Below are 26,653 nucleotides of genomic sequence, written 5' to 3'. Positions count from 1 at the left end.
AAACCACTCTGAGAATTGTAGCTCTGCGAGGGGAGTAGAGGGTCCTAACCCCCCTCATGAACTTTTTGTCCCTAGCTGCAGATCGTGGTTAAGGAGAGAGATTAACCGCGATCCCAGTGGTCCCAGCTGCATGTCAGGTCAAACCTTGGCTTAGCTGCCTGCCCCACAGTGCCATGCCAAAGGGACTGGGAAGGAACTAAGTGTGTGCCAGCTTGTCTCTCACAGCCAGCGCATTTCCATGGTTCCAGAAAGCTATAATTTTGCTTAATGTGTGTTATGTATTGAGTTGAATAGGATCCAAAATGCAGCAGTCTGATTGGTCCTAGAACAATGCAGCAGTATGATTGGTCTGCAGGAGCCACCCAATCCGGCTCCACATGGAAGTGAATCCACAACCTGATTGGCCTACAGGAGAATTCCGGAATTAGCCAATCACGTGGGGCCCATTGTGTAAATAATGTATATAAAGCAGATACTTTGAGGGGACTTTCATTCCTCCTCACCACTATGAGCTGAATAAAGAGCATGAAATCCACTCTCGACTCAGAGTATATTTCAGTGTGGCAGGTCTCTTGCTTCTCCCTGAATACGATTTCTCTCCCATCCAGCCATTCCATTCTCTTTAAAATAAAACATCATGTAATTAACCTTTATTTATTTATTTGGGGTTAAAAAGGGAACTTACTTATCTATAGTCCAAATATTCCTGAAGCCCTCAAGAAACTAAAGCAAAGGTGTTTGGAAAAAGGAAGTGTCATTTTATTTTTCAACAGTACGTATGGTGCCTAAGTTGTTCCACTGTTCACAAAAGCGCAAAGGACGCTGTATGTATTAAATAAATGTGATACCAGAAGCAAGTAAAACAATGCACAGCATAAGTAAAGCCTGCACCATATCTTCACTATGATACACTTGCAAGTGGCTGTTCAAATCGTATTTGCTTGGAATGGTTTCTCAGCGCAGTCTCTAAAGATGTAGGATTCAGGTGTGTTCCAATCACTCCTAAAGTTAAGCAGCACAAAACGCTTAACAAATCCCCACATTGAATTGCAGTGTGTACAGAGTTGCACCACCCGACATAACGCTCCCAGTCCAGCCAGGAGATTTCATATGCATTCTGGTGCTTTGAGATATGGCATGGGATTGATTCAGTGCAAACGTCAACAAGGCAAGTGGCTGCAAGCATGGATATCAGGATAACAAAGCCTTAATCCAGAAACCGCTTAGTGCTATCAGGTTTTATACTGCTGGTCACTTCATCTTGTGTGAAAAGCTGGTGTTGGTGTGAATTAGATTATCAAAGCTGACATCAGTAGCTGTTTAGTTGTGAGCACAAGATGCAAAAGTTTCACCCTTCCACCCTTAAGAGTCTAGGTAGGGAATGTGGATGGTGGTACCATGTTGACATTCACATCTGAATGCTGATAGTCCCAGGTGAAATTTGCAGCCGTCCAAAAACTCCACCAGCAAATGGCAACACTCACCTAAGATCTATCTGTTATTTTGCAGTGCTCACGTTCAAAGAAGTGAGACAAGATTCACAAGATTCCTCTTTGACTGTCTGTCGCTGCTGAATGCTGAAAACCTTCTCCTGCAGTCAGAACACCCAGCAGGCAAGGGAAAATACACCGAGTCTTTTAATAGTTTGAAAAAATAATTTATGTTAATAAATCTAACAAGGTTTGAGGAGGAGGGGAGAACCACATTCACCTGTGAAACGTCAGAATGGTACCTGCTGGGCTACCTTGTAAGGTTTAAGGCTTCATATGCTGTTCTAAGGAAAGGGAGTCACTTCAGTTCAACTACATCAGGTGTGGGGAACCTCTGCCCCCCAAGATGTTGCTGAACTACAACTCCCACCAGCCCCCACAAGCATGGCCAATGGTGATAATAATATAATTTAATAATAATTTATTATTTATACCCCACCCATCTGGCTGGTTTCCCCAGCCACTCTGGGCAGCTTCCAGCAAAACATTAAAATACAATTAGTTCATCAAATAGGAAAAGCTTCCCTAAACAGGGCTGCCTTCAGGTGTCTTCTAAAAGTCAGATAGTTGTTTGTTTCTTTGACATCTGGCAGGAGGGCATTCCACAGGGTGCTGTAGTTCAGAAACACCTGGACACAAATTTCCTACACCTGAACTACGTCAAAGATTCTCAAGTGGAATCACCAGTAGCTATGTTAAATCCAAGTCAGGTCACATTTAATAACAAGCTTTGAAAGGAATCTGCTTTCTGTTCACCGAGATAAAGATTCAGCATTTTACAAAAGCAGGCAAAACATTTTCTGCTCAGAGCATCTTTCCCAAGTCCATTTTATCTTGGAAGAGCAGAACGAAGGGTCACTCTCCATCTTCTGGTCAAGCGAACGTCCCCGACAAAGGATGGTAACCGTTGTGCTGTTCTCTCTTGCAGGTCAGTACGCACACACTAAGCATTCCAAAGAACTGAAACGAGAAGGTTATTGTTATTATTTTAAATAGCACCAGCAATGTTCATGGCGCTTAAAGAGTTTGAAAGTTGAATCCCCACCCCACCGCCCATATTAAGGCCCCCTTTTGTAATCTATTTAAACTTAAATGGATGGAATGATTTGGTGGCTGTAAGGAGGTAAAGGGTAAAGGGACCCCTGACCATTAGGTCCAGTTGTGACCGACTCTGGGGTTGCGGCGCTCATCTCGCTTTATTGGCCGAGGGAGCCAGCGTACAGCTTCCAGGTCATGTGGCCAGCATGACTAAGCCGCTTCTGGCGAACCAGAGCAGCGCACAGAAACGCCGTTTACCTTCCTGCCAGAGCGGTACCTATTTATCTACTTGCACTTTGATGTGCTTTCGAACTGTAACGGGAGCTCACCCCGTCGCGGGGATTCAAACCGCTGACCTTCTGATCGGCAAGTCCTAGGCTCTGTGGTTTAACCCACAGCGCCACCCGCGTAAGGAGATAGTTGGGTGTATTTGGGGGTTATGTACTTGGATTAAGTTTTGAGTTCTGGGAATGTGCAGATTTTGGAAATGGCATCATGGGAGGAATTCAACGTTGTGCTTTGTCAAGCATTTCAGCTCGCCAGATGGAACCGTTTCCCCTCTTCTCTGTGCCCCACATGGTGTTCTGGGGGTTCTCCTGACCCCCACAGAGTCAATATCGGGGGCACAGGTGGGGGGCAGGGCAGGGGAGAGGGTGGAAGCCCCATTGTGGAAGTGGAAGTCCTTGTGCATGGCTTCCATGGATGGGACGCATTAGATGGGTAGCTCAGCTGGTAGAGCATGAGACTCTTAATTTTAAGGTCATGGGTTCAAGTCCTACGTTGGGTAAAGGATTCCTGCATTGTAGAGGCTTGGACTAGATGATCTTTGTGGTCCCTTCCAACTCTGCAGTGCTATGATTCTATGAATCATACCCTCTATGTTTCCTGTAACATTTATGAAATGCTTATAACATTATTATGTCGCATTTTGATATATCTTGATATATCCTGATGTCTTGTATATTTTCATATGTGGTTCTTAGTTGTGTTGCTTGGTTCCAAATGTGAAATTTGCATGGCATTGCTTTTATTTATTCCTTTTCGTTGGGAGTCATACACCGCTGAGAGATTTCTGCTGAAATACGAAGGGGTATACAGTGGAACCTTGGTTCTCGAACAGCTCAGTTGACGAACAAATCGGCTCCCGAACGCCAAAAAGCCGGAAGTAAGTGTTCTGGTTTTCAAATGTTTTTCGGAAGTGGAACATCCAACATGACTTCCGCTTGAGTGCAGGAAGCTCCTGCAGCCAATCAGAACCACGCCTTGGTTTTCGAACGTTTCGGAAGTCGAACGGACTCCCAGAAAGGATTATGTTCAAGAACCAAGGTACCACTGTATAGGCTAACTAAGAAAATGAAATAAAAACACTGTCCCAGTGCCATTAGAACACCTGTCAGATTTTAGTTTCTTTAAAGGAGCACTACAGGCAATTGGAAAGCACTAAACTTTGCTTGTCTACAGGTGGCAATGTTGCTTGATTATGCTTTAAGAAACATACTGGATAATGGCAAGGCAAAGGCTAAGCAAACCAAGGATTCAGAGGGAATCAAAACTTAAGGCCCTGATGAATCAGGCCACAAATATTCACCTAGTTTATTCCCTCACCACGAACCAGCAACTGCCCTTCCTGGGGACTCTTCCAACTTTACAATTCTATGGCATTACCAGAAAGGTCACATTCTGAACACGAAGGCAGTAGCAACACAAAACCGAACCAAACAAAAAAAATCAAAAGAAGCTAAAGGCAGGATAAAACAGAATTTTAAAACATCACCTGAAGTTTAAAATGCCCAGGGCAAGTTGGAAGGTTTCCACCTAGCACTGGAAAACTTGCATGGTAGCCTAAACCCTTTGTTTTTGATTTAATGCTGTTTTGAAACTTATTGTTTAATTTATGCTCTGGGGCATTCGTGTCAAGGTCAGAGTATAAATACCTTCACAATGGCAAATCCTAGGATGACAAGCATAGCGTAGTTGAGGACACTCTGCAGAATAGACTCCACCTTCTCCTCACAGCCCTGCAGGGAGAATTTGCAGATGTAGGGGAGAAAAAGAGAGAGAGAGAATGGTCATTAAGGAAAGAGAAATCTATTTCGGCCCTCCCAATTTCCCCACCTTAAATTCAGTTCACACAATTTCTTAAGCAAATTGCAATTAAAAAAACAACAACCACCTCTTGAAAGTTTTTCACCATTTCAGTGTAATTTTCCTCCTAATAAACACACATTTTTTTGTTTGCAATTTCCCCAACTTCGGTGAGTTTTGTATGCTATCGTCACGAACATGTACACGTTTGTACACATCGTTTGGGTTTGAGAACTGCACTGCAAAATTTGGACAAGGTCGAATTTCAAAGGTGGTGATGTTTTTGTTCCTGCTTTGGTTTGAGAAGGACACGTTATGCAGTTTCCCATCAAAACGCTAACAGAATTGAATGTCTCCCCCATCCGTTACAGTTGCAGATATCAGCAGTTTACACCACTGCCACAAAAACAAAACAGGAAAGAACTGATGGCAGGATACATTGTCATTATTTTTGTTAGCCAGTGTGGAATCTCTGCCAGAACTGATCTGAAGGGTAGCCAGAAATCCCGAATGTTAGGATTTTCAAAATCTCGCTGCTTTATTTACACCTTGCAATCATCTTAAGAGATGGCTTGCATCAGCCTTTAGTTCCAGGTCCCCTGCAATTCTGTTATTCCCATGTAAGTCCTGAATGCAACATGCCCTTACTTGTGTATTGAGAAACTTCAGGTCACTCAGCTGCCCTGTGCAGTTTTTCTTAGTGACGTCTCGCTTGCAGCAGCTTACAGGAACGCTGTGGTTGCCGGTGGCGTTGAACCATCGGCTATCAATCCAGTCGGTGTAGTTGTCAACTCCGCAACACTGAAGCTGCAAAGATTGAAATCGTGAATGAAAGCAAACAGGGTGTGTCACTTTCAAGAATGTGTGAGATCTCAAAAGTGTGTGTTACAAATCTTTAAACAAAAAAAGAACTGTTGCCTTGTTTGAGCCATCTTTAAAAAATGTACTGAGCCTCATGAAAACACCGCAATTACATTTTTGAAATGCATAATCAGAGGCTGCAGGGAGTCTGTTTTGATACGATTGTGCTACTAATACAAGACGTCTAAGTTCTGACACAAGGAGGCACAAGTGGCTAGCCCTTATGCTTGCACAAGGACCACTCTGCAATACACAGAGAGAATACAGTGGTGCCTCGGGTTACAAACACTTTGGGTTACAGACTCCGCTAACCCGGAAATAGTACCTCGGGTTAAGAACTTTGCTTCAGGATGAGAACAGAAATCGTGCGGCGGCAGCAGGAGGCCCCATTAGCTAAAGTGGTACCTCAGGTTAAGAACAGTTTCAGGTTAAGAACAGAGCTCCGGAACAAATTAAGTTCGTAACCAGAGGTACCACTGTATATGCAACTGATGCAAGAATCAAAAGAATAATGAAAGAGGCTCCGGCTAAATTGCAGTAAATAGACGATTATGTATCACAATTATGGAATTTACCCAGTTGGTTTATACCTGTGGAAAAGCACATCTGCTATCACATTGAGCAAACATTTCCTGGATATAATTCCTCTGTCTGCAAAATGTTTGTGTAACTTAAGAAGCTGACCGGTCCATTGTTTTTAAAAGCTGCAACTTTCAGGCTTCATGAGAATGTGGGATAGATTTAAGGGGAATATGATCTCTGAAATAGGTTTCGCTTCTGTATTGAATCATTGTTTTTTACACTTAGTAAGTAGAACATGGGTCTTTTGAAATAAGAATGGATTGCACAAGATCAGGAAATGGCTTAATTTAATTTCACAAAACAACTACATTTGGGGTGAATGTGTGTCTCTAGAAGCCTTGTTCATCCAGCATTTATCCTGATATGTTTGCACAACGTCTGTGAGGTGGTTATATGACTCCTGCTCTTTACTGAATATCCACTCTGATTTGAACACATACTTATTTGTTTGCACAGAGGAGATTTATGACTTCTTGTCAATTGGTTATTATACCACACTTTTCAGTGCATTTGCTTATCACTTTTCCTTACCGCAAAAAAAAAATCCTATATATATTTTTAAGTGGCTTTAGTGCCCAAGACTGTGTTAATTCAAGCTGACTGTGCAAACCTACATTCGCCGTTGTGTGATTGAATCCTTCCTGCAAAATATTGGCAGAATGGAAGGGAACCTTAAAGAAATTCACAGAAGCAAAGCATCCCTTGTCCAACTGCACACTAAAAAACAACAACCCCTGAAACAGATTACAGTGGTACCTCGGGTTACATACACTTCAGGTTACAGACGCTTCAGCTTACAGACTCTGCTAACCTAGAAATAGTACCTCGGGTTAAGAACTTTGCTTCAGGATGAGAACAGAAATCGTGCTCTGGCGGCACGGTGGCAGCGGGAGGTCCCATTAGCTAAAGTGGTGCTTCATGTTAAGAACAGTTTCAGGTTAAGAACGGACCTCTGGAACGAATTAAGTACTTAACCCAAGGTACCACTGTATCTGGAACAGCCCACTAGATATTTTTCCTGTAGTTATTTCTTTAAAAAGAGGGGGGAAAGGAAAAAAAACTGGAAGGAAACTGCAAACAGGATAAAGTTTGCAAGATGAGCCAACATTCATAGTTCTAGGATTAATAACAGGATTTTCAACTAGAGGAGGAAGTTTGTGATGATAATTTTAAACAGAACATAAAGTTTCCCAACCTCTTGCTGTAAGTAATCTATGATGTGAGACTCTTCCGTTTTCCCGTCATAGTTCTTGAATGATTGCACCATTGGTTCATGCAAATCTGTTTTTACCTGTAGGAAGACAGAACTGTGAGGGTTTTGTTCAAGAACGGAAAGCCCCTCAACTGCAAAAAACAGAGAAGATTATTGCAACCCCTCAGCTGAGGAAAGCCTTTCCTCTGAAGTTGTATTTGTATTGGGAGGAAATTCCTCCTTTGTGATTTCTCTTTCTGAAGTGGGATTCTTCTCACAATCGCCAACAATAAAGAAAAGGGTTCAATGCCTTATTCTGCCTTCCTTGTGGACCCAGCAGTTCCCAGCACAGACTCCCTTCCCAACTGATGATATTTGCATTTTTAAAAACAATTTCCAGAGTGATTTAACAATCAATCCCTCTTCACAGGAAACTCTGGGAATCGTAGCTCTGTGAGGGGAATAAGTCAAAGTAAAGGACCCCTGGACAGTTAATTCCAGTCAAATTTGACTATGGGGTTGCGGCGCTCATCTCGCTTTCAGTCCAAGGGAGCCGACGTTTGTCCACATACAGTTTTTGCGGGTTGGGACAGAGCAGGCCTATGCAAACTCTGGCCCTCCAGATGTTTGGGGCTACAATTCCCATCATCCCTGACCACTGGTCCTGTTAGCTAGGGATGATGGGAATTGTAGTCCCAAACATCTGGAGGGCCGGAGTTTGCCTATGCCTGGGACAGAGCAACAGGAGCTCACCCCATTCTGTGGATTTGAACTGCCAACCTTCCCATCAGCAATCCCAACAGGCTCAGTGGTTTAGACCACAGCGCCACCTGTGAGGGGAATAGGCTTATCCTAACAACTCTAGGCATCCTTAACAAACTGCAACTCCCATAATTCTTCGGGGTGCAGCCATGACTGCTTAAAGCTGCATTGTAGTGCTTTGAATGTATGCTGTGAGTGCTTTGAATGTATGCTGTGAATGTGGCTCCGGGTTGGTATGGTTAACCACCACTCTGGCCCAAAGCTCATCCACACTCCCAGTTGTCCCAAGCCTAGAGAGCATGGGTCTGAGCAGTTATTTCTTTGACCCACTGCTTTCCCCTGGAAAACCTGCTCTTTAGTGCTAAATTGGAACAAATGGCAATTCGTGGAAAACCCGATTGCTGTTTGTTCCGATTCAGCACTAAACTGTAGGTTTTCCTGGGGGGAAGTAGAGGGGTAAATGGAAAGGTGGTTGAGCCCCCAGTCTTCATGGAATGAGAGGAATTCATAACTGCATTTCCACCACCCAGCTCGCCCGCCCGCCCCCATCATTGGTACAGAATACATACGTCTGTTTTTACCCACCTGTCCTTTGTAAATGAATCCAAGGACAAAAGCTGCCACTTCAGCAATGAAGACCAACAGGATAATGATCAGGAACTGGAGGAAAAGAAGAATTAGTTAGGAAGAGGCTGGTGTACAGGTGTTGTAGACATCTAAGATGACATGCTGGGGTGAAGAAGCCTTGTGTGAGGGGTGGGGATGAGAGAGACCTGTTGCCTAGCATCACCTAGAGTCCTGTGTCCAATTCTGGGCACCACAGTTTAAGAAGGATATTGACAAGCAAGAACATGTGCAGAGGAGGATGAGAAAGGGTCCAGAAACCAAGGCTTATGAGGAACAGTTGAGGGAGCTGGGTGTGTTTAGTCTGGAGAAGAGGAGACTGAGAGGTGATATGATATTGGTTGGTTGGTTGGCATCCGTCTGTCTAGAGAAACAACCGAGTGAAGCCAAACCATTGGAAAATCACAGATATGATGGCCATCTACAAATATCTGAAGAGCTGTCATGTGGTGTAGTTCACATTAATGCTCCCATCCTCTTCTGAAGTCTTCTTAGTCATGACGGAATTCAGTCTCAAGTGGGCATGCTTAAGAGATCTCCAGCTACAAATTTTACGTGGCAATGACCTTTCCTTCAAGGAACTACATGGCCCCAGCAATGGGAAGGCAAGCCATAGGGCAAGTGACTTGTCTGGAAGCGGGTGGACAGACACTTGGAGCTCATTCAGGCTTTCAGTTGTCCTGCCACCTTCGCCCAGGAAAACCCAATATTTACCACTGAATCGGAATAAGCATCAATCAGGTTTTCAGCGGATTGACAATTGCTCCGATTAAGCTCTAAAGAGCGGGTTTGTCCGGGAGAAGCAGTGGGGCAAACAGAAAACCATTCAGCCCTGTGGAAAAGTGGAAGTGTGGACCATAGTTGTCAACTTACAGATTTGAAAATAAGGGACCAGAAGCCAAAATAAGGAATTTCAGTCAACCAGTTAAAAGGGACCAGTTAATTTTGAAGAGCAGCGGCAGTTTTTAGCCCTTCGTTTCCAGAGGCTGCTGCTCAAGACACCAGCTGATGAAACACTGCAATTAAATAACTACAAGCAGCAACCACTTTTCGCGCAAAACGAAGTCCAAGCTACGAAGATGATGCTGCTGTTCTGTATCTTTTCTCTCGTGCTCCATCGACAGCTCTCAATTCCATCAGGTGGGGTGGGAGGAAGGGGGGGAATAGCTCCTGAAGTAAACCCACAGATCAGACCATCTATGCTAGTCTACCACTACAAATCTATGGGAGAAGTGCTTGCGGTCCTTCCCTTGTAGCCCTTGGAACATCTGCCCGCACTTCCGCCTCCTCCTCTTCCTCCTCTCTCTGAACTGCTTTCTCTATGGTTGCCCTCGCTCTCCTCTCAAGGCTCCTCATCAATTCATAGACCATGCCAGGCTGCCCATCTCATCTGGGTCCTTCGGCGGCACAGCCGCAGTACGGCCTAGCGGGAGCGGCGGTGACGGGCAGAGGGGAGGCCCCAGGCAGAGATGCCCAATTTGGCGGCTGCGAGGAGGATGGTGGCGGAAGGGCCCGAGGCTCCCACCTGTCCCGGTGGGGAGGGGCTCCCAGGGGCTGAGGCTGGTGAGAGGAGGCCGAAGGGGGGTGGGCCGGGCAGCCAAGCAACACATTTGGAGCCTCCCTCCTCCCTGGCCGGCAGGGAGGGAGGGAGAGGAGCTGCTTCCTTTGAAACCCGGGAAATTTAAGGGACATCCATCAATAAGGGACAGCAGCGGGACATGGCGCTGGGATAAGGGACTGTCCCTCCAAATAAGGGACGCTTGACAGCTATGGTGTGGACAAGCCCTTGTCCTCTCTGATTCCCTCTGTCTGGCACCATGGAATTGTTACAGAAGGCATTTTCAGTGACGCACGCCTTACTTACCACTCCCAACCCAATCTTGGATTCACGGATTGTAGCACAGCAGCCAATGAGGCCGATAACGAACATCACCACGGCAACACAAATGATGATGACAGCTGGCAGGAGAGGGTATTTATCCTGGAGGAAAGGGTCATATTCCTTGTAGGTGTTGAGGACGTATGCGCCAACATAAGAAAGTCCAGCTGCTGCAGCCTTAATATAAAGCAAAATGTTGTTTCAAAATGGTATCAGATAAACCAGTTTAAACTACTATGACTTCCTCCACCCGGTTCCCAGTGAACCCGAATGACTCCTTCCAAGACTGGTCTGCGCTGGATCTAGCCACAGGATTCGACCCAGTTTCCATATGCTGCGAGACAACTTGCCTACTACAATTCAGAGTTAATTTTTTTAATTATTATTTTCAATGCAAAATTACAACAAAAATTACAAACATTGAATCCGAAATAAAACTGTACAAACAAGAAAAAAACAGAACACAAAAGAAAAAAGAACAAAAAACAAACAAACACACATCTACAAATAAAACCACATCATCATTCTAATCTAGTCATTACATACATATACACATATTGACTTCCTTCCTTTGTTCTAAGACCTCGAAATTTTTACTCTTTCTAAGTTGTGTCTAATGTAGATTACTTATAGCTTTATACTTTTTACACCATTTTTCTCTTTCTTTAACCCTGCAAAGCATCATTCATTACATACCAATATGCTTACTCCAGAACAATATTTTTTCATATACTCTTTAGCACATCCCCATTCTTTTAATCATTTTTGGTCCGATTGTCCCCTTATGAATTCTGTGAGTCTTGCCAGATGTATATATTCACAAAATTTAATTTGCCATTCTTTCATTGATGGAATTTTTCTCCCTTTCCAATTTTTTGCTATGAGCATCCTGGCAGCTGTTGTCGCACAGAGGAATACTTTCCTTTGATTGTCAGGAATATCGTTTGTGATTATACCTAAAAAGAATGCCTCCAGTTTTTTACTAAAATATATTTTAAACATCTTTTTGATTTCTTCATATATTTCATTTCAAAATTGTTTAATAGGTCGGCATTCCCACCACATGTGAAACATTGTTCCTATTTCTTTCTTGCATCTCCAACACAGGTATTTGATTTTAATTTGTAAATTTTAGCCAATTTTACTGGAGTTAAGTACCATTGGCACACCATTTTCAGAGTTAACTTAAGAACATCCCCGCTGAATCAGACCAAAGGCCTATCCAGTCCATCACCCTGTTCTCACAGTGGTCAGCCAGTAGTGTGTCTCCAGGTTCTGATGTTGCTTTGCTCTGAGTCCTGACAAAGACCAGCAGGGGAACTTGGTGTTAGATAAGTCTTGTGGCACCCACAGCTTTGATCCCCAACCAAACAGTACAACCAGGAGGCTGACCCTTTCTGCCGCATCTGTTACCCGAGGACATAGTCTCACATTGCCAAATGATAGGGCCAGGCCTGAATGAACATTATAGGTCTTCTAGGGAAACTATGAGCTCATCTTTGGAACAAAGACGCCAACTAATCATTTGTCAGCGGTCAACATTCTTATTTGCTCTCAGTATAATTCTAACCATGTGCTTGGCTTTAAATTAAGTGCATCAGGCATAAGACCGACATTTGTCATGCTTCTGATTTAAAAATACATTTTGTTCTGAAACGGCAGTTGATTATTACAGCGGTCATGGAAAACTTCCTTCTGAAAAATGTTCCTTCCTACAGAGAAAGCTTCTAGTTGAAAGGAAAGGCAGTCTCTATAACAGACTTCGCCAACCTGGTGCCCTCTGGAAAGTTTGGACTGCAACTCACATCAGCCCCAACCAGTAGAGTTGTGCTGATTGGGGCTGATAGCAAATTTGCTGCGGACAGGCAACGGTTAGCTTTCCAGTTGTGTGTGATTGCATCTGACAGATCAACACAACGGTGAAAACACTTGCAACTCAACCATTGCACCATACCAGCAAGAGCATGGGTAGGTAAACTAAGGCCCGGGGTCCGGATCCGGCCCAATCGCCTTCTAAATCTGGCCCACGGACTGTCCGGGAATCAGCATGTTTTTACATGAGTAGAATGTGTCCTTTTATTTAAAATGCATCTCTGGGTTATTTGTGGGGCATAGGAATTTCCTCATAGCTGTCAACTTACAGATTTGAAAATAAGGGGCCAGCAGCCTCAAAAATAAGGGATCAGCAGCCAAAATAAGGGATTTTGGCTTCGCTTATACAGAAATCCCCCACTGATGGAGCCATCCTGCTTTGGCTGCCACTGACTGTGTTTTGCAGGGGGTTGGACTAGATGATCCTAAGGGTCTATAACTCCCACCAAAGAAGAGTGGCAGACAAAACTGATGAACGACGTCGAGATGGCAAAGCTTACAGGCAGAATTAGAAACCAGGAAGAGGACCTCTTTAATAAAGAATGGGGAAAGTTTATAATTTAGTTGAAAAGCTATTGTAAAGAGTTACATACATTGGTAGGATTGACAGAAAACTTGTAGTAAAAATTTGAACTATGGATGGACAAATGATTTATAAAAATAGAGTTATGAAAGGGGTACATTAAGATGCTGCACTGGTTGGAGGGTATGCTAAGCAGCACGTCGGGGCTGCCGTCGTCCTGGCGTGAGGAGTTCCAGTGGCCCTTCCCCGCCTGAGGGGGGGGGAGGGAGAGAGACTCTCGCTCATGCCGCCCGCGAGCCCAGCATGAGGCGGTTGCGGCACCGTGGCGGCCACTGAAGCGCCACCCTACTGCGTCCCTCCCCATCCCCTCCTATTTCTTCTCCCTCAGGCCGCCTCCTCAGCCGCCGCCGGCTTCCCCTGGCAGCGTGGCGGAAGTCTTGCAAGAGAGGGGCTGCCTGCCCGCCCATCGCCACCCGTCTCCTCACGACGCGCCCCTGAGGGGGAAAAGGGAGAGACAGAGACATGGCAGCTCGTGCACACGTTCTCTCTCATGGCGGAGGACCCTGAGCCACTGCTTCCCTCCCGAGCCGGACGAGCATGAAACCTGGGAAATTTAAGGGACATCAACAATAAGGGACAGCGGGGGATACGGCGCTGGGATAAGGGAGTTTCCCGCCAAATAAGGGACGGTTGACAGCTATGATAGGAATTCATTCTTTTTTTTCTTTCCAAAATATAGTCTGGGCCCCCCACAAGGTCTGAGGGACAGTGGACCGGCCCCCTGCTGGAAAAGTTTGCTGACCCCTGAGCAAGAGTTTCTGGTTACCTGACCTAAAAAAAACCTGGCAGGATGTAGTGGAGTGGAGTGGAGTGTATACAACACAAACAAAGAAAAACATACTCAAATACAATTCCCATTTGCAAATACAAAATATTAAGAGGACAAATTTGCTTGGAAATTCTGCACGCCAAGCCGAACCATAAGGAACATGATGAGGCAGACTCATGTGATGTGCAAATGCTTCCTCTTTTGCCTAGCTAGCTTGGACATCACAGCACTTAAAAACAACGTCAGTTCCCAGAAACTAAACCCTACTAAACGCATCAGAACTGATTTCTAAATAGAGACATGCATACATAGACTTGCAGTCTTTGTGGCTCCTTCCTTTCAACATAGGAAGAGATAAGTTTAAAAGGCTCCTCTGTAGCAACGAACTCAGCTTCCCAGAAGGCTTCTTAAAGGCACAAACAAACCTATCAATCTTCCAGTTATTTCCCTGTACATTTTTAAAAAGGGGAATATATGCTAGGGTTGCCATATTTCAATTAGTGAAAATCCAGACACACAGGTTATGGGGGGGGGAGTTATTGAGCTTTTTTTAGTTTTGTTGTTGAACTTTTTGAGCAAAATCACACAAAAATGGACATTTTGGAGCTTTTTTAAAAGTAAAATCGCCCAAAACTAAACTGCTGACATGCATTGCCATACGTCCGGATTTTCCAGGACATTTTTGCCAATTTCTGCCCAGACACTGCTTCCAACAGCAGTATTCCAAGTATGTTCTGGAAATGTATGTCCAGACGTACAGCAACCCTAATATACACTTAGACTGTATATGCAAAATCCAACTCTGGAGAAGGGACCGCAAAGATCTATCTCCACCAAAGATTGACAAATTGAAAAAAATAAGCTGTGCCAAATTACAACCCAGAGAGCTCCACCATTAATAAAAACATCCACAGAAGCCAACTAGATACCTTCCCCAAAAGAATTCTAATAACTAGTTTGCTTCGGGTGCTGAGAGGCATCGGGAGAACCCCTATTCCGCTCTCGGAACTGCAATCCCAGAGTTCTTTTGGAAAGAAGGATTGACTATTGCAACGCACTGAGAACTGTGGCTCTGGGTGGGGAATAGTGGTTCACCAAGCAACTCTCTAGTGATGTATGGAAGTGAGAGCTGGACCATAAAGAAGGCTGATCGCCGAAGAATTGATGCTTTTGAATTATGGTCCTGGAGGAGACTCTTGAGAGTCCCATGGACTGCAAGATCAAACCTATCCATTCTGAAGGAAATCAGCCCTGAGTGCTCACTGGAAGGACAGATCGTGAAGCTGAGGCTCCAATACTTTGGCCACCACATGAGAAGAGAAGACTCCCTGGAAAAGACCCTGATGTTGGGAAAGATGGAGGGCACAAGGAGAAGGGGACGACAGAGGACGAGATGGTTGGACAGTGTTCTTGAAGCTACCAGCATGAGTTTGACCAAACTGCGGGAGGCAGTGGAAGACAGGAGTGCCTGACGTGCTCTGGTCCATGGGGTCAGGAAGAGTTGGACATAACTAAATGACTAAACAACAACAAGCAACTCTCAGCAACTTTAACAAATCACACTAATTGGATTCTTGGGGGGATATCATTCAAAGTGGTATAACACTGCTTCAAATGTACAGTCCAAGTAAGACCTCAGAGAAAGCCTTCTTTCACAGCAACACCTTGCTCTTAAAACAAAAACTTAGCTTGCTCAACGCTTAAGTGCACTCCAACCTTCCCGCACTTAGAAGATGGCGTCTTTATCTCAAGAGGTTTAACCAGAAGGATGAGTGGCACACCCGTCATACAGGTCATGTCAGCCCAAGAGCTGACAATCCAAAGACCTCTTTAGCTCATGGCAGAAGGAGTAAGAACTGCTCTCTTTTCAAGTAGGTCATTGCATCACTCTCTGGCTCAATCAGCCAGGCTCAAAACCACTTACCCAATATTTTAATTATTTGATTTATTTCTTAGCATAAGGGCCTCGGTGGCATTCTTTAGGAAGGTGGAAGTTCACCCCAGATTCCTGCAACTGCTATCTCTCCTGGTAAGAAAAGGTTAAGTGCCATCAACCACAACTCTCTGAAATTCACAGGACGTATCGCAGGGAAAAACACCATCACTATTTTCAGCTGGGATTAAAAAACACATGGGAAAATTCCAGTTGCCCAATTATAATTGGCTGGAAGGTCTTGTGCAACACGCACACTTCCTCAGAAGTCAAGACTCTTGGAAAGGGAGGGGGAAATGTTCTGGAAAGTTTGCTGAATACTTGCTTTGACGCAACCACACCCACACCATGAATTAAAGCACTTGGCTTCCCCCCTGGGAAATGCAGTTTGTTAAGGGCTCAACTGGTAGAGCACGAGACCCCCTTAATCTCAGGGTTGTGGGTTGGAGCCCCACATTGGGTGGAAGATTCCTGACTTGCGGGGGTTGGACTAGATGACCCTTATGACCCCTTCCAAATCTGCAGTTCTATGATGCTATGACTCTAAGGGTGCTGGGAACTGCAACTGCAGTATTTATATACCGCTTTTCGGGCGGACCTCACAAAACAGTTTACATAACATTATCGCAGCGATGTGAGTTGCTTTAACAACAAAGCACAAAATGTGGAATGGAATGAATAAGACGACTTGTTTGCTTAGAGAAAAATTACCGCTTCTTCTCTGCTCTCATAGAACTGGGTTTTAATTGATGACCCATCATTTGAGAAATATGCAGAAACAGGGGTACTGCCCCCATCATTTGAGAGCTATGAAAGACATAGGTTTACTGCACCATTGAGTCCGTCCGCGATTCCTGATGCTGTTAAAATCAAGAGTAGTTATTTTATTAGTTTCGCTTTGAAAGGTGAAAGGCAGAAGGCAGCATAAATACTGGATGAGATTCCTGCATTGGACTTGGACTAGATGACTCGCAGGGTCTCGTTGAACTCTACAATGCTATGATTCTAGGATTCACCCATAGTTACTTTCAGTATACACTTCACAATTTCATTATCACTTCAAAAAAAGTGTTGAGGCTTAATCTGACTGCTGGCCACATGCTCTGGCTTTAAAACCACACCCCACCCATCCGAAGAATTAGTAAGCATCTGCTGTGGCTGCTCTGTGGGTATATATCAGGCATAGGCAAACTCGGCCCTCCAGATGTTTTGGGACTACAATTCCCATCATCCCTAGCTAACAGGACTAGTGGTCAGGGATGATGGGAGCTGTAGTCCCAAAACATCTGGAGGGCTGAGTCTGCCTATGCCTGGCATACATGGTGCACTCTGCACATGCTCCAACACACCTTCTCAATTATTATTTTATCAAGCATCTTCAAACTGGACTTGGATCTTTTCTCCAACACTGTATGCGCTAGTACTTTTGCTCTTCTGAGACACTTTATGGAACTTCCCATGAACAGCCACATGACTGGAAAGCTACCAGAACCTCAGTGGAATTTCTCCACAAGCACCCTTCTAAACCTTTAAGCAAACAAGCCGCACAATCACTCTCCCAGGGGACAGAGCCCCAAAAAATAAGCCTAGCTTCATAGTATCTAAAGCAGAAGCGGTCATGCGTTCCCAAAACACTTTCCATTTTCTCTTGATCCTTTGATTAATTGATTATATATAAACCATAAGCTTTTCGGCTGTAAGATTGACTCTTAATGTGGCCAATCTCCCTGAAGAGTCTTTAGATTGTTTTGGGACTACAATTCCCATCATCCCTGACCACTGGTCCTCTTAGCTAATAATAATAATAATAATTTTTATTTATACCCCGCCCTCCCCAGCCAAGGCCGGGCTCATGGCGGCTAACAAGCAATAATAAAAACAAGTTGAATGATTATAACTTAAAAACAAAATTAAAATACAACATTAAAATATTGAAACATTAACAGCTAGGGATGATGGGAGTTGTAGTCCCAAAACATCTGGAGGGCCAAGTTTGGCCATGCCTGCTTTAGAATATACATATGAATCTCTCTCTCTCTCTCTCTTTCACACACACACACACACACACACACACACACACAAACCACACTGGGATGTTGCAATAATTTTTGGCAGCATGGACTGTTTCTGTACTGTAGAAGAGAGCAAAGAGAATACAGATTGCAGACTGCCATTCCTTGATTCCGGTACAGTCCATCTTCCTCCTGCCTAAAAGTGAATATTCTGTTCCAGGGAAGCCAACTTGAATAAAATATTGGGAGGGACAGGTATGCCCCACCCCTCATAATCAATCACATGGCGGGGTGCACTCACACCATTTGAACGGCAATGTCCATTAACTTGGGGGGCCCTCAAAGATTTTAGGGGGGCAAAAGTATCTCAGCCCTTAGGAGTTGGCTCCTATGCTCTGGTCCCACCAAGCCTGCTCAGTTCTCATTGGGTAGTTTTGGGGTGTTTCCCCCTAAAGTGTTTTTAATACTTCTGCAGGTGCTAGGAATCCCCTAAACCTGCATGGATGGTGGCATTTTCGCTATGTAAAGCTCCACACTCAGGAAAACAAACCCTCTATTAGTGCTTACGTATTTAACGGTGCAAAGAGTGAGAGAGAGGAAACGATGGTGGAAGGGAGGAAGAGGGGAGTGTTTGCAGCTCATTGTTCTGGCTTCATATTCTTATAAATAGTAGGCTTTTTGGGTTTTTTTCTTTCCTGCATTTTGAGATGTGCCCGCTCTAGCCCATTTGGCTAATTGTATTCCTTCTGTGTGTTTTAAATTAAAGCCGACTGTTGAATCTTCATAAAATGAGGCAGGGGAAGCAACCAGAAAAACATAACCCAGTGTTTGGATCTGTTTGTTTTTCTTCTAGAGAAGGAAAGCAAGTTTCACCCAGTACTAGTCCAGCATTGTTAGGGCCTGAATGAACCCTGGGAAGCCAGTGCTGTCAGTTGCTGGAGATGACAGAGGAGTAGGAGGGATGTACAGGATGCGGGTGGCGCTGTGGTCTAAATCACAGAGCCTAGGGCTTGCTGATCAGAAGGTCAGCGGTTCAAATCCCCGCAACGGGGTGAGCTCCCGTTGCTCGGTCCCTGCTCCTGCCAACCTAGCAGTTCAAAAGCACGTCAAAGTGCAAGTAGATAAATAGGTACCGCTCTGGCGGGGAGGTAAATGGCATTTCCGTGCACTGCTCTGGTTCGCCAGAAGCGGCTTAGTCATGCTGGCCACATGGCCTGGAAGCTGTACGCTGGCTCCCTCGGCCAATAAAGCGAGATGAGCGCTGCAACCCAAGAGTCATCCGTGACTGGACCTAACGGTCAGGGGTCCCTTTACCTTTACCTTTACCCTGAGTAATAATTCAACACTCTCCCTCACACACCAGTTTTTTGCTGGGCCCTGGGGTGCCCCTGCCAGATATCAGCCTCTCACCCAACGAGCAAACCACAACAAAAAGAAACTAAGCAGAACAGTTAACTTTAACCACTCCTATGCTTTCTTTCTTTCTTTCTTTCTTTCTTTCTTTCTTTCTTTCTTTCTTCCTTCCTTCCTTCCTCTCTCTCTCTTTCTCCCCTTTACCAACCTCCGAAAGCATTTCATGCATCCAACAAAGTAGGCTGTAACCTGTCACAGCTTATGCAACAAGACATTAAATTATTATTTAAGGCACCCCAGACCTCCTCCTCATTGCTCCTGCTCACATTATTACAAAACAATTATATTTCAGCCTCACCCTTCCTCCGAAGAGCCGAGGACAGCAGTCATGGTGTGCCAGACACATTTTAGCCTCACAATAATCCTGCCTTAGGTTAGGCTAGGCCGAGAGATAATACGGTTATTAAGGCCCAAATTAAATGTTTTGATGAGAGGTAAGGCAGGACAGCCTTGTTTCCTTGGCAGAGGAACATCGCAGAATTTTGGTACGTGAGGAAACAAAAATAAGGATGTCACAGCTGCCTGTTTCCAGACAGAAATTATCTCCCAAATTCCTCTGCTCTCCCACTTTCAGTTGATGGGATTCCTGCTGACAGTGTGCGATATCAGTTGCAAGGTTCTCCAGCTGTTTTCGAACTACAATTCCCATCATCCCAAACCATTGGTCCTGCTAGCTAAGGATGATGGGAGTTGTAGTCCAACAACAGCTGGAGACCCGAGTTTGAGAAACCCTGGGTTAGAGCATCAGACCAAGATCCTATGAGACGAGGTCAAAATCTTATCCAGTCAGACAGGAAGCTCACTGAGCAAACCTGGCCTGGTTGGCATCTCTCAGCCTAGCCTACCTCACAGGGGTGTAAGGAGGAGAAGATGGGGAGGAGGGAGAACTTTGCACTCTACCTTGATCTCCCCGGAGGGAAAATGGGATATAAACGTAATTTTAAAATAAATCAGTAGGTGTGCAAGCCAGCAAGCAGGGCCTCTGGCACAGATCTGAAGGCTCAGGTAGGTTCATAGTCAGATGGCACTGAACAATTTTCTATTTCTACGTGCGTTGAGAAGTTAAGAATTTAGAATACTCTGCTAAATCAGGTCTAAGGCCTATCTAGTCCAGCATCCTGTTCTCACAGTGGCTGACTAGATGTCTGTGGGAAGCTCAAAAGCAGAACCCACACCCCTCAAGACGGAATAACCCTTTTTTCCCCCTGTGAGAACATGGCAGTCATTTGGGGCACCACAATCTCACCCCGAAAAAAGCACTTTTTCAGAGGCACAATCTCGCACGGTGCCTCTGAAACACATGTTTTTAAAACACATGTTTTGGGGCAAGGTGCCCAAGAAATAAAAGCTTTTTCCGAGGCCACAATCTTGCATGGGTGACGTGACTGATCCAGGTGTGCGGCCCCAGAAGATAGTGTCCTGGTTTTCTGTCACAACATGTTGGAGGGTATGAGAAGCTGAGTGTAACATCGCTAGGGTTGCCATATTTCAAACAGTGAAAATCCGGACAGAAAAGTTGCTGGGTATATACACAAAGTATCAAATATGGTGACAGTAATAATAATGCAACAAAACAACAACACCACAAACTGGCTTATAAGTATAAAACCAAATTTACTAGAATAATAGCTAGAATAGAGAGAGACTTGTAACCATTCAAGCAACAAACATACTAAGGTGCCATCTGCAAAACAAAGCCAGGAGATACTGTGAACATGGAGTGGATAAATGTACAACTGTATCTTAACAAGTTACATGTGCAAAAAACGTTATGCAGACTGGATAAATGAACTGTTCAACAAGTAGCGTAAGTCGAGTCACAGAACGGCAACCCCGTGCCGCCACAATGGCAAGGGTAGCACACTGGAGAATATGAAAAAGTTTTTCAAAGCTGTTTTTCAAAGATTGAACTGGATGAGATGTTCTTCAGTGGGTCTTGAGTTGGAAACACAAAGCCGTGTGCATGGATCGATCACGGGAAGGCAAATCAAAGCCACCCCCCTGGTGAGAATAATGCAAGTGGGCAAAAGGAGACCTGTTCTCCGGATGTTATGTACTGAGTTGAATAGGATCCAAACTGCAGCAGTCTGATTGGTCCTAGAACAATAGGATCCAAAAGGCAGCAGTCTGATTGGTCCTAGAACAATAGGATTCAGAATGCAGCAGTCTGAGTGGTCCTAGAACAATGCAGCAGTATGATTGGTTGGCAGGAACCACCCAATCATGCTCCAGATAGAAGTGAATCCACAACCTGAGTGGCTTACAGTAGAATTCCGGAATTAGCCAATCATGTGCAGCCCATTGTGTAAATAATGTATATAAAGCAGATACTTTGAGGGGACTTTCATTCATTCCTCCTCACCACTATGAGCTGAATAAAGAGCATGAAATCACTTTGCGACTCTGAGTATATTTCACCGGATATATTACAGGTTTCGCTACACGCTTCATCAGTCTGAAAAGCTGCACAATACAAAATAGCACTCCAATTACAATGTGTGGTAAACCATAAAAATTTGGTTTTATACTTATAAGCCAGTTTATGGTGGTGTTGTTTTGTTGCAGAAAAGTTGCTGGGACAAAGGGTGTTTAAGGAGATAACAGAAATCACTGGGTGACGCAAAGTCCAGAGGTAGCTTTGTTATCAATTGATAATGGGGTGGAAGGTTCATAAGCTAGGAAGGAGTTGTTCACAAATTTATTGACAGCTGCATGAGTTATTATAGCTAGGAAGTGGATGGGGCAAGGTGAATATCAAATGGAAGAGTGGTATAAAGAGGTGTGGGGTATAGCTATTAATGATAAATTAACATGTGCTATTAAGGTAAGATGGGGGATATGCAGGAGAAATGATTTTGAGGAAATATGGAAGGCATTTGTAGAATTTGTACTGTTAAAACAGAAGGAGGTCAAACCATCACAAGAGGTGTTGAAATTTGGGGGGGTTAGATAGTTACAATGGTATGGTCTTGGGGGTGGGGTGCACATTTTAATTTTTTAATTTTTATTTAAAAGAAAAAGGAAAGTTGTTTGGGGGGGGGGTTGCAGCAAAGTAGTTTGTTGAGCTTTTTTTACAGACATTTTTATGGATTTCTGCCTGGCCACCCTAAACATCGCTCTCTCCCCAACTGGGATTTCCAGCAACTCTTACTCAGATTGTGGTTCTGGGCAATAACAGTTGCACATCCCCACGGTGGTTTAAAGAGGACTCGAAAAAGAGAAGCGGCTGTGTTTTCTTCCCTTTTTGTTTACAATGCATCTGTTCATTTGTGGCCACTGCAAACACGTGTGTGCATCTTTTTAAGAAGTACATGGTTTGCAACCCACAGGTGCAGATCTGCAAGACACCCAACAACCCACTTCTGGCTTGCAAACCTGATGAGGACAGCAAAATGCAAAGCTAACCATGGCTTCTGTTCTGCTCCTTATTTGGTTCCTGCGGAAGAGCAAAGTTCAACAGGTGCAGCTTTGCTGTTGCACCTGCTGAACTTCGCTCTTCCACATGAGATGAACAATGAAAGGAAGTGAAGCAAAAGCTGTTTAACCATCAGTCGCTCTGTCCAATGAATTCTGGGAATTATAGTTTGGTGAGGGAAACAGGGGATCTCCAAACAGCTCTCAGCATCCTTAACAAACAACAGTTGCCAGGATTCTTTGGGGCAAGCCATGACTGTTTAAAGTGGTATGGTACTGCTTTCAATGTATAGTGCAGATAGGGCCTTAGCCCACAAAAGTGACTGTCCTGCCTGCCGTCATATACTATATTAGTTAGGTACCAGCCTTCTAGGACGCAGGTGGCGCTGTGGGTTAAACCACAGAGTCTAGGACTTGCCGATCAGAAGGTTGGCAGTTCGAATCCCCGCAACGGGGTGAACTCCCATTGCTCAGTCCCTGCTCCTGCCAACCTAGCAGTTCGAAAGCACATCGAAGTGCAAGTAGATAAATAGGTACCACTCCGGCGGGAAGGTAAACGGCGTTTCCATGTGCTGCTCTAGTTCGCCAGAAGTGGCTTAGTCATGCTGGCCACATGACCCGGAAGCTGTACGCCGGCTCCCTCGGCCAATACAGTGGTACCTCGGGTTACATACGCTTCAGGTTACATACGCTTCAGGTTACAGACTCCACTAACCCAGAAATAGTACCTCGGATTAAGAACTTTGCTTCCGGATGAGAACAGAAATCATGCTCCAGCAGTGCGGCAGCAGCAGGAGGCCCCATTAACTAAAGTGGTGCTTCAGGTTAAGAACAGTTTCAGGTTAAGAATGGACCTCTGGAACGAATTAAGTACTTAACTCAAGGTACCACTATAAAGCGAGATGAGCGCCACAACCCCAGAGTCGGTCACGACTGGACCTAATGGTCAGGGGTCCCTTTACCTTTAGCTTTACCAGCCTTCTAGTGAGTCAGACCATCGATCCCTCAAGGTGGGTCAGCAATAAGTGAAGGGTAAGTGTAAGTGTAAGAGTAAGTGAAGGGAACTCCAGTTGTGGAGGCTGACGGTCCCTGCTTAAGACTGCTCATCTCCCAGGTCCTTCCCAAGCAATCTGAGACTATGCCCTCTTCATGCCTCTTCTGGCTTTGGGAGACCGGGGTAAGGGGAGCTTGTCACAGCACAAGGAGGAGACCTCCTGGCTTCTTTACCAGCCTCTTGGTCTCCCTCCTCTCCTTCTGGACTTCTCTCTGCCACGGATTCTCCCTGCTCACAACCCTGTTACCTCTTCAGCTTCGGCCATCTCATCCTCCCAATCTTCTCCCTCTGACCACTCATCATCGTCCCACCACCATTCCCCGGGCTCTGAGCCTTCGTCCTTTGGGGTTTCTCAAGTTGGTGCCTCCCACCGCTCTTCTACATTCAGTCCATGACAAAAAGTAAGTACAGTCATACCTCGGAAGTTGAACGCCTTGTGAGTCAAACGTTTTGACTCCTGAACGCAGCAAGAGATTGTTCCGGGTTGCAAACGTTCTTTGGAACCCGAAAGTCCAACATGGGTTCCGCAGGTTCCAATTGGCTGCCAGAGCTTCCTGCAGCCCATCGGAAGCTGTGCCTTGGTTTCCAAAGGTTTTGGAAGTCGAACGGACTTCCGGAACAGATTCCGTTCGACTTCTGAGGTACGACTGTATCAGCTGTATTGACTGTCAGTTGCATTCCAGGCTTTCAGATGGGGTTTTGAACCTGGGAATTTCCACACACAAAACATGGGAGCAATCACTGACTCCAGGCCTTCCCTACGAAGGAAACATTCATCGACCCAAAGAAGTAACTTTTGTAAAGCTTCCCTACTTTTGTGTCCCTCAGACAAATAGCAATTTCAGCCTCCGCCAACCGGGTGCCCCCTCCTGATATGTTGGACTACAACTCCCATCAGCCCCAGCCAACCCTCTGCTGGCGACTGCTGGCCTGTTTCAAAGCCAATCTAAAGCAGAGAGGCAGTGTGGTGTAGTGGCTAGAGTCCAGGACTGGGATCAGAGAGACACACTTAGCCAGGAAGCCCAATGGGTGGCTTTCCCTCAGTCTCTCTCAGCCTATCCTACCTCCTAAGGTTGCTGTGAGGATTAAATGAAGGTCCAGGAGAATCAAGTACAGTGCGCTGAGGAAGAACAGCATAAAAATTTGTGAAATCCGTCAGCGCCTCCCTCCCACCACCACTTGTCCCAAAAAGCACTTAATTCAGACCAGAACATAACTGTCTCACAAATGCAGTTCTGCCTTGTATTAGATCTCTCTAAATAAATACGATTTCTGCTGAATTTGCCACCTACAAAAAAAGGCAACTTTATCGAACGCTATTAAAGGGCAAAGATGGAATACTGGGGGGAAAGAGAAAAACACCCAATAGAATTCCTTTTAAAGCACCCAAACAGGTTTCTCCCCGCTCCAATTAAACCAAAATCAGTACAGTACAGTGGTACGTCGGGTTAAGAACTTAATTTGTTCTGGAGGTCTGTTCTTAACCTGAAACTGTTCTTAACCTGAAGCACCACTTTAGCTAATGGGGCCTCCCGCTGCCGCCACGCTGCCACCGCACGATTTCTGTTCTCATCCTGAAGCAAAGTTGTTAACCTGAGGTACTATTTCTGGGTGAGCAGAGTCTGTAACCTGAAGCGCCTGTAACCTGAAGCATCTGTAACCCGAGGTAGCACTGTACTGAGAATGTTCTGTCAGGTCTTCAAACCTCAAACCCACACCCTGTTACAGGATATCCTGTCCCCTACTTCGCTGCTCAGTTTCTCGGAGGCGTTCTCATTCCAGGGTTGCCAAATGCTTTGCTATTTTTATCATTATTATCATTACTACAGAGAACCTGTGCCTTAAGCAGTTAGATGGCAAGGAGGAATTAAAAAGATAAAAAGATTTCCCCACTACTGAAGCTTCATTCCAGGAGTAAAACTCCCCCTGCTGAGTTTCTTCTTTCGCCATGTTTCTTAAAAGTCATTAGAAAACTAGCCAGGAGCTGCATGCGGGGACTCCTTGTTTTATACATGGCGTTCAGAGTGCTTCTAATGCAGGGATACAGCCAGTACTTCCCCCCCAAAAAAATTAATAAATGTTTAGGGGTACTCTCATTTTGACTCAAGAAAACGACTGTTTTATAGTTAAAATCGGGGGAAATAAATACAGTAAATGGACAAAAATGGACAAAGATTTACAAAATGTTTAGGGGTATGCGTCCTGCTGAGTCCCCCAGGAAAAAAAAAGCAGCACAGCCCACAACCCTCCTGAGACGGACGGACTCCAGCTCCCATCAGCCCCAGTCAGCATGGCCAACAGTTTGGGATGATGGGATTTGGAGTCCAACAGCATCTGAAGGTCACAGGTTCCCCCACCTTCGATGCCTTAGCATCCCTTGTTAATACAGGGATGGGGGTCTGGAGGGCATTTCCGACTTCCCTTTTACTAGCTCTGCTTCTGAACCCTGGACAACAGAAAAAGCAATACGGAAAGTTTCAAGCTGTAACCACAGAGATGTCTATATATTTGATATTTTGCAGGAAGCTGCCCAACTCAATCCCAGTCTTAACCGCTACAGCACCCCAAGAACTTCACGTCCAAGCACAATCTTAGGGTACATTTACTCGGGATAAAGGGGAAGGGCTTTGTCCACAAAGTGAACTCTCACAGCAACAGGTGTTTTAAGCTCAGCGAATCCATCTCTTGTTTTAGATCTGCAGGAAAGAGTCAATAGAACAGGAGGAAAGTATTACCGAATTACAGATCTGCTTTCTTTCCATCTTACTCACCCAAAAAAACAAGCTGATCAGTAGCAACACCGTTTTGGAGGTGATCACGCCGCAATCCATTATCTCCCCTCTGTGTGCGTTTTTACCACTGAAGTGGTGGGAAAAAAGATTTTCAAAACAGCAGCAGAAGAAAGCTTTTCGTTTCCTGCTAAAGTAATTACGCCTCCAGGTTTGTGCAGGCTCTGGGGACTTTTGAGCTGAGCGTTACCAATTATCAGGGCATGATGCGCTCAGTGCCCTTCCCCTAATCACATGCTCAGCTATGTACAGTGCAAAACAACACATTGCTTATTCCTCGCCCATGTGACTAACATACTAT

General features: G+C 44.9%; 1 protein-coding gene across 1 annotated transcript; it reads right to left on the bottom strand.

Moving 5' to 3' along the window:
* Positions 1-638: 638 nt before the first annotated feature.
* On the bottom strand, positions 639-26,653 carry LOC128423397 (tetraspanin-36-like). The gene is made up of 7 exons (XM_053408488.1): positions 26,335-26,653; positions 10,499-10,690; positions 8,596-8,670; positions 7,252-7,347; positions 5,262-5,420; positions 4,463-4,546; positions 639-2,450 (listed from the first exon to the last, which is right to left on the bottom strand). Exons 1-7 carry the CDS (start codon positions 26,392-26,394, stop codon positions 2,364-2,366), a joined length of 753 nt encoding a protein of 250 aa, XP_053264463.1. The 5' UTR covers positions 26,395-26,653; the 3' UTR covers positions 639-2,363.

Source organism: Podarcis raffonei, chromosome 11 (assembly GCF_027172205.1).
Source record: "Podarcis raffonei isolate rPodRaf1 chromosome 11, rPodRaf1.pri, whole genome shotgun sequence".
NCBI classification, from domain to species: domain Eukaryota; kingdom Metazoa; phylum Chordata; class Lepidosauria; order Squamata; family Lacertidae; genus Podarcis; species Podarcis raffonei.
The sequence above is the reverse complement of the archived record's forward strand: the minus strand, read 5'-3'. Positions and strand labels throughout refer to the sequence as shown.

Coding starts and splice junctions, on each gene's coding strand:
- LOC128423397 (XM_053408488.1), bottom strand. CDS start 26,394: ATGGATTGCGGCGTGATCACCTCCAAAACGGTGTTGCTACTGATCAGC. Junction 8,671..10,498: donor CCAAGATTGGGTTGGGAGTG/GTAAGTAAGGCG, acceptor CTTTTCCTCCAG/TTCCTGATCATTATCCTGTT. Junction 4,547..5,261: donor TGAAGTTTCTCAATACACAA/GTAAGGGCATGT, acceptor TTCTCCCTGCAG/GGCTGTGAGGAGAAGGTGGA.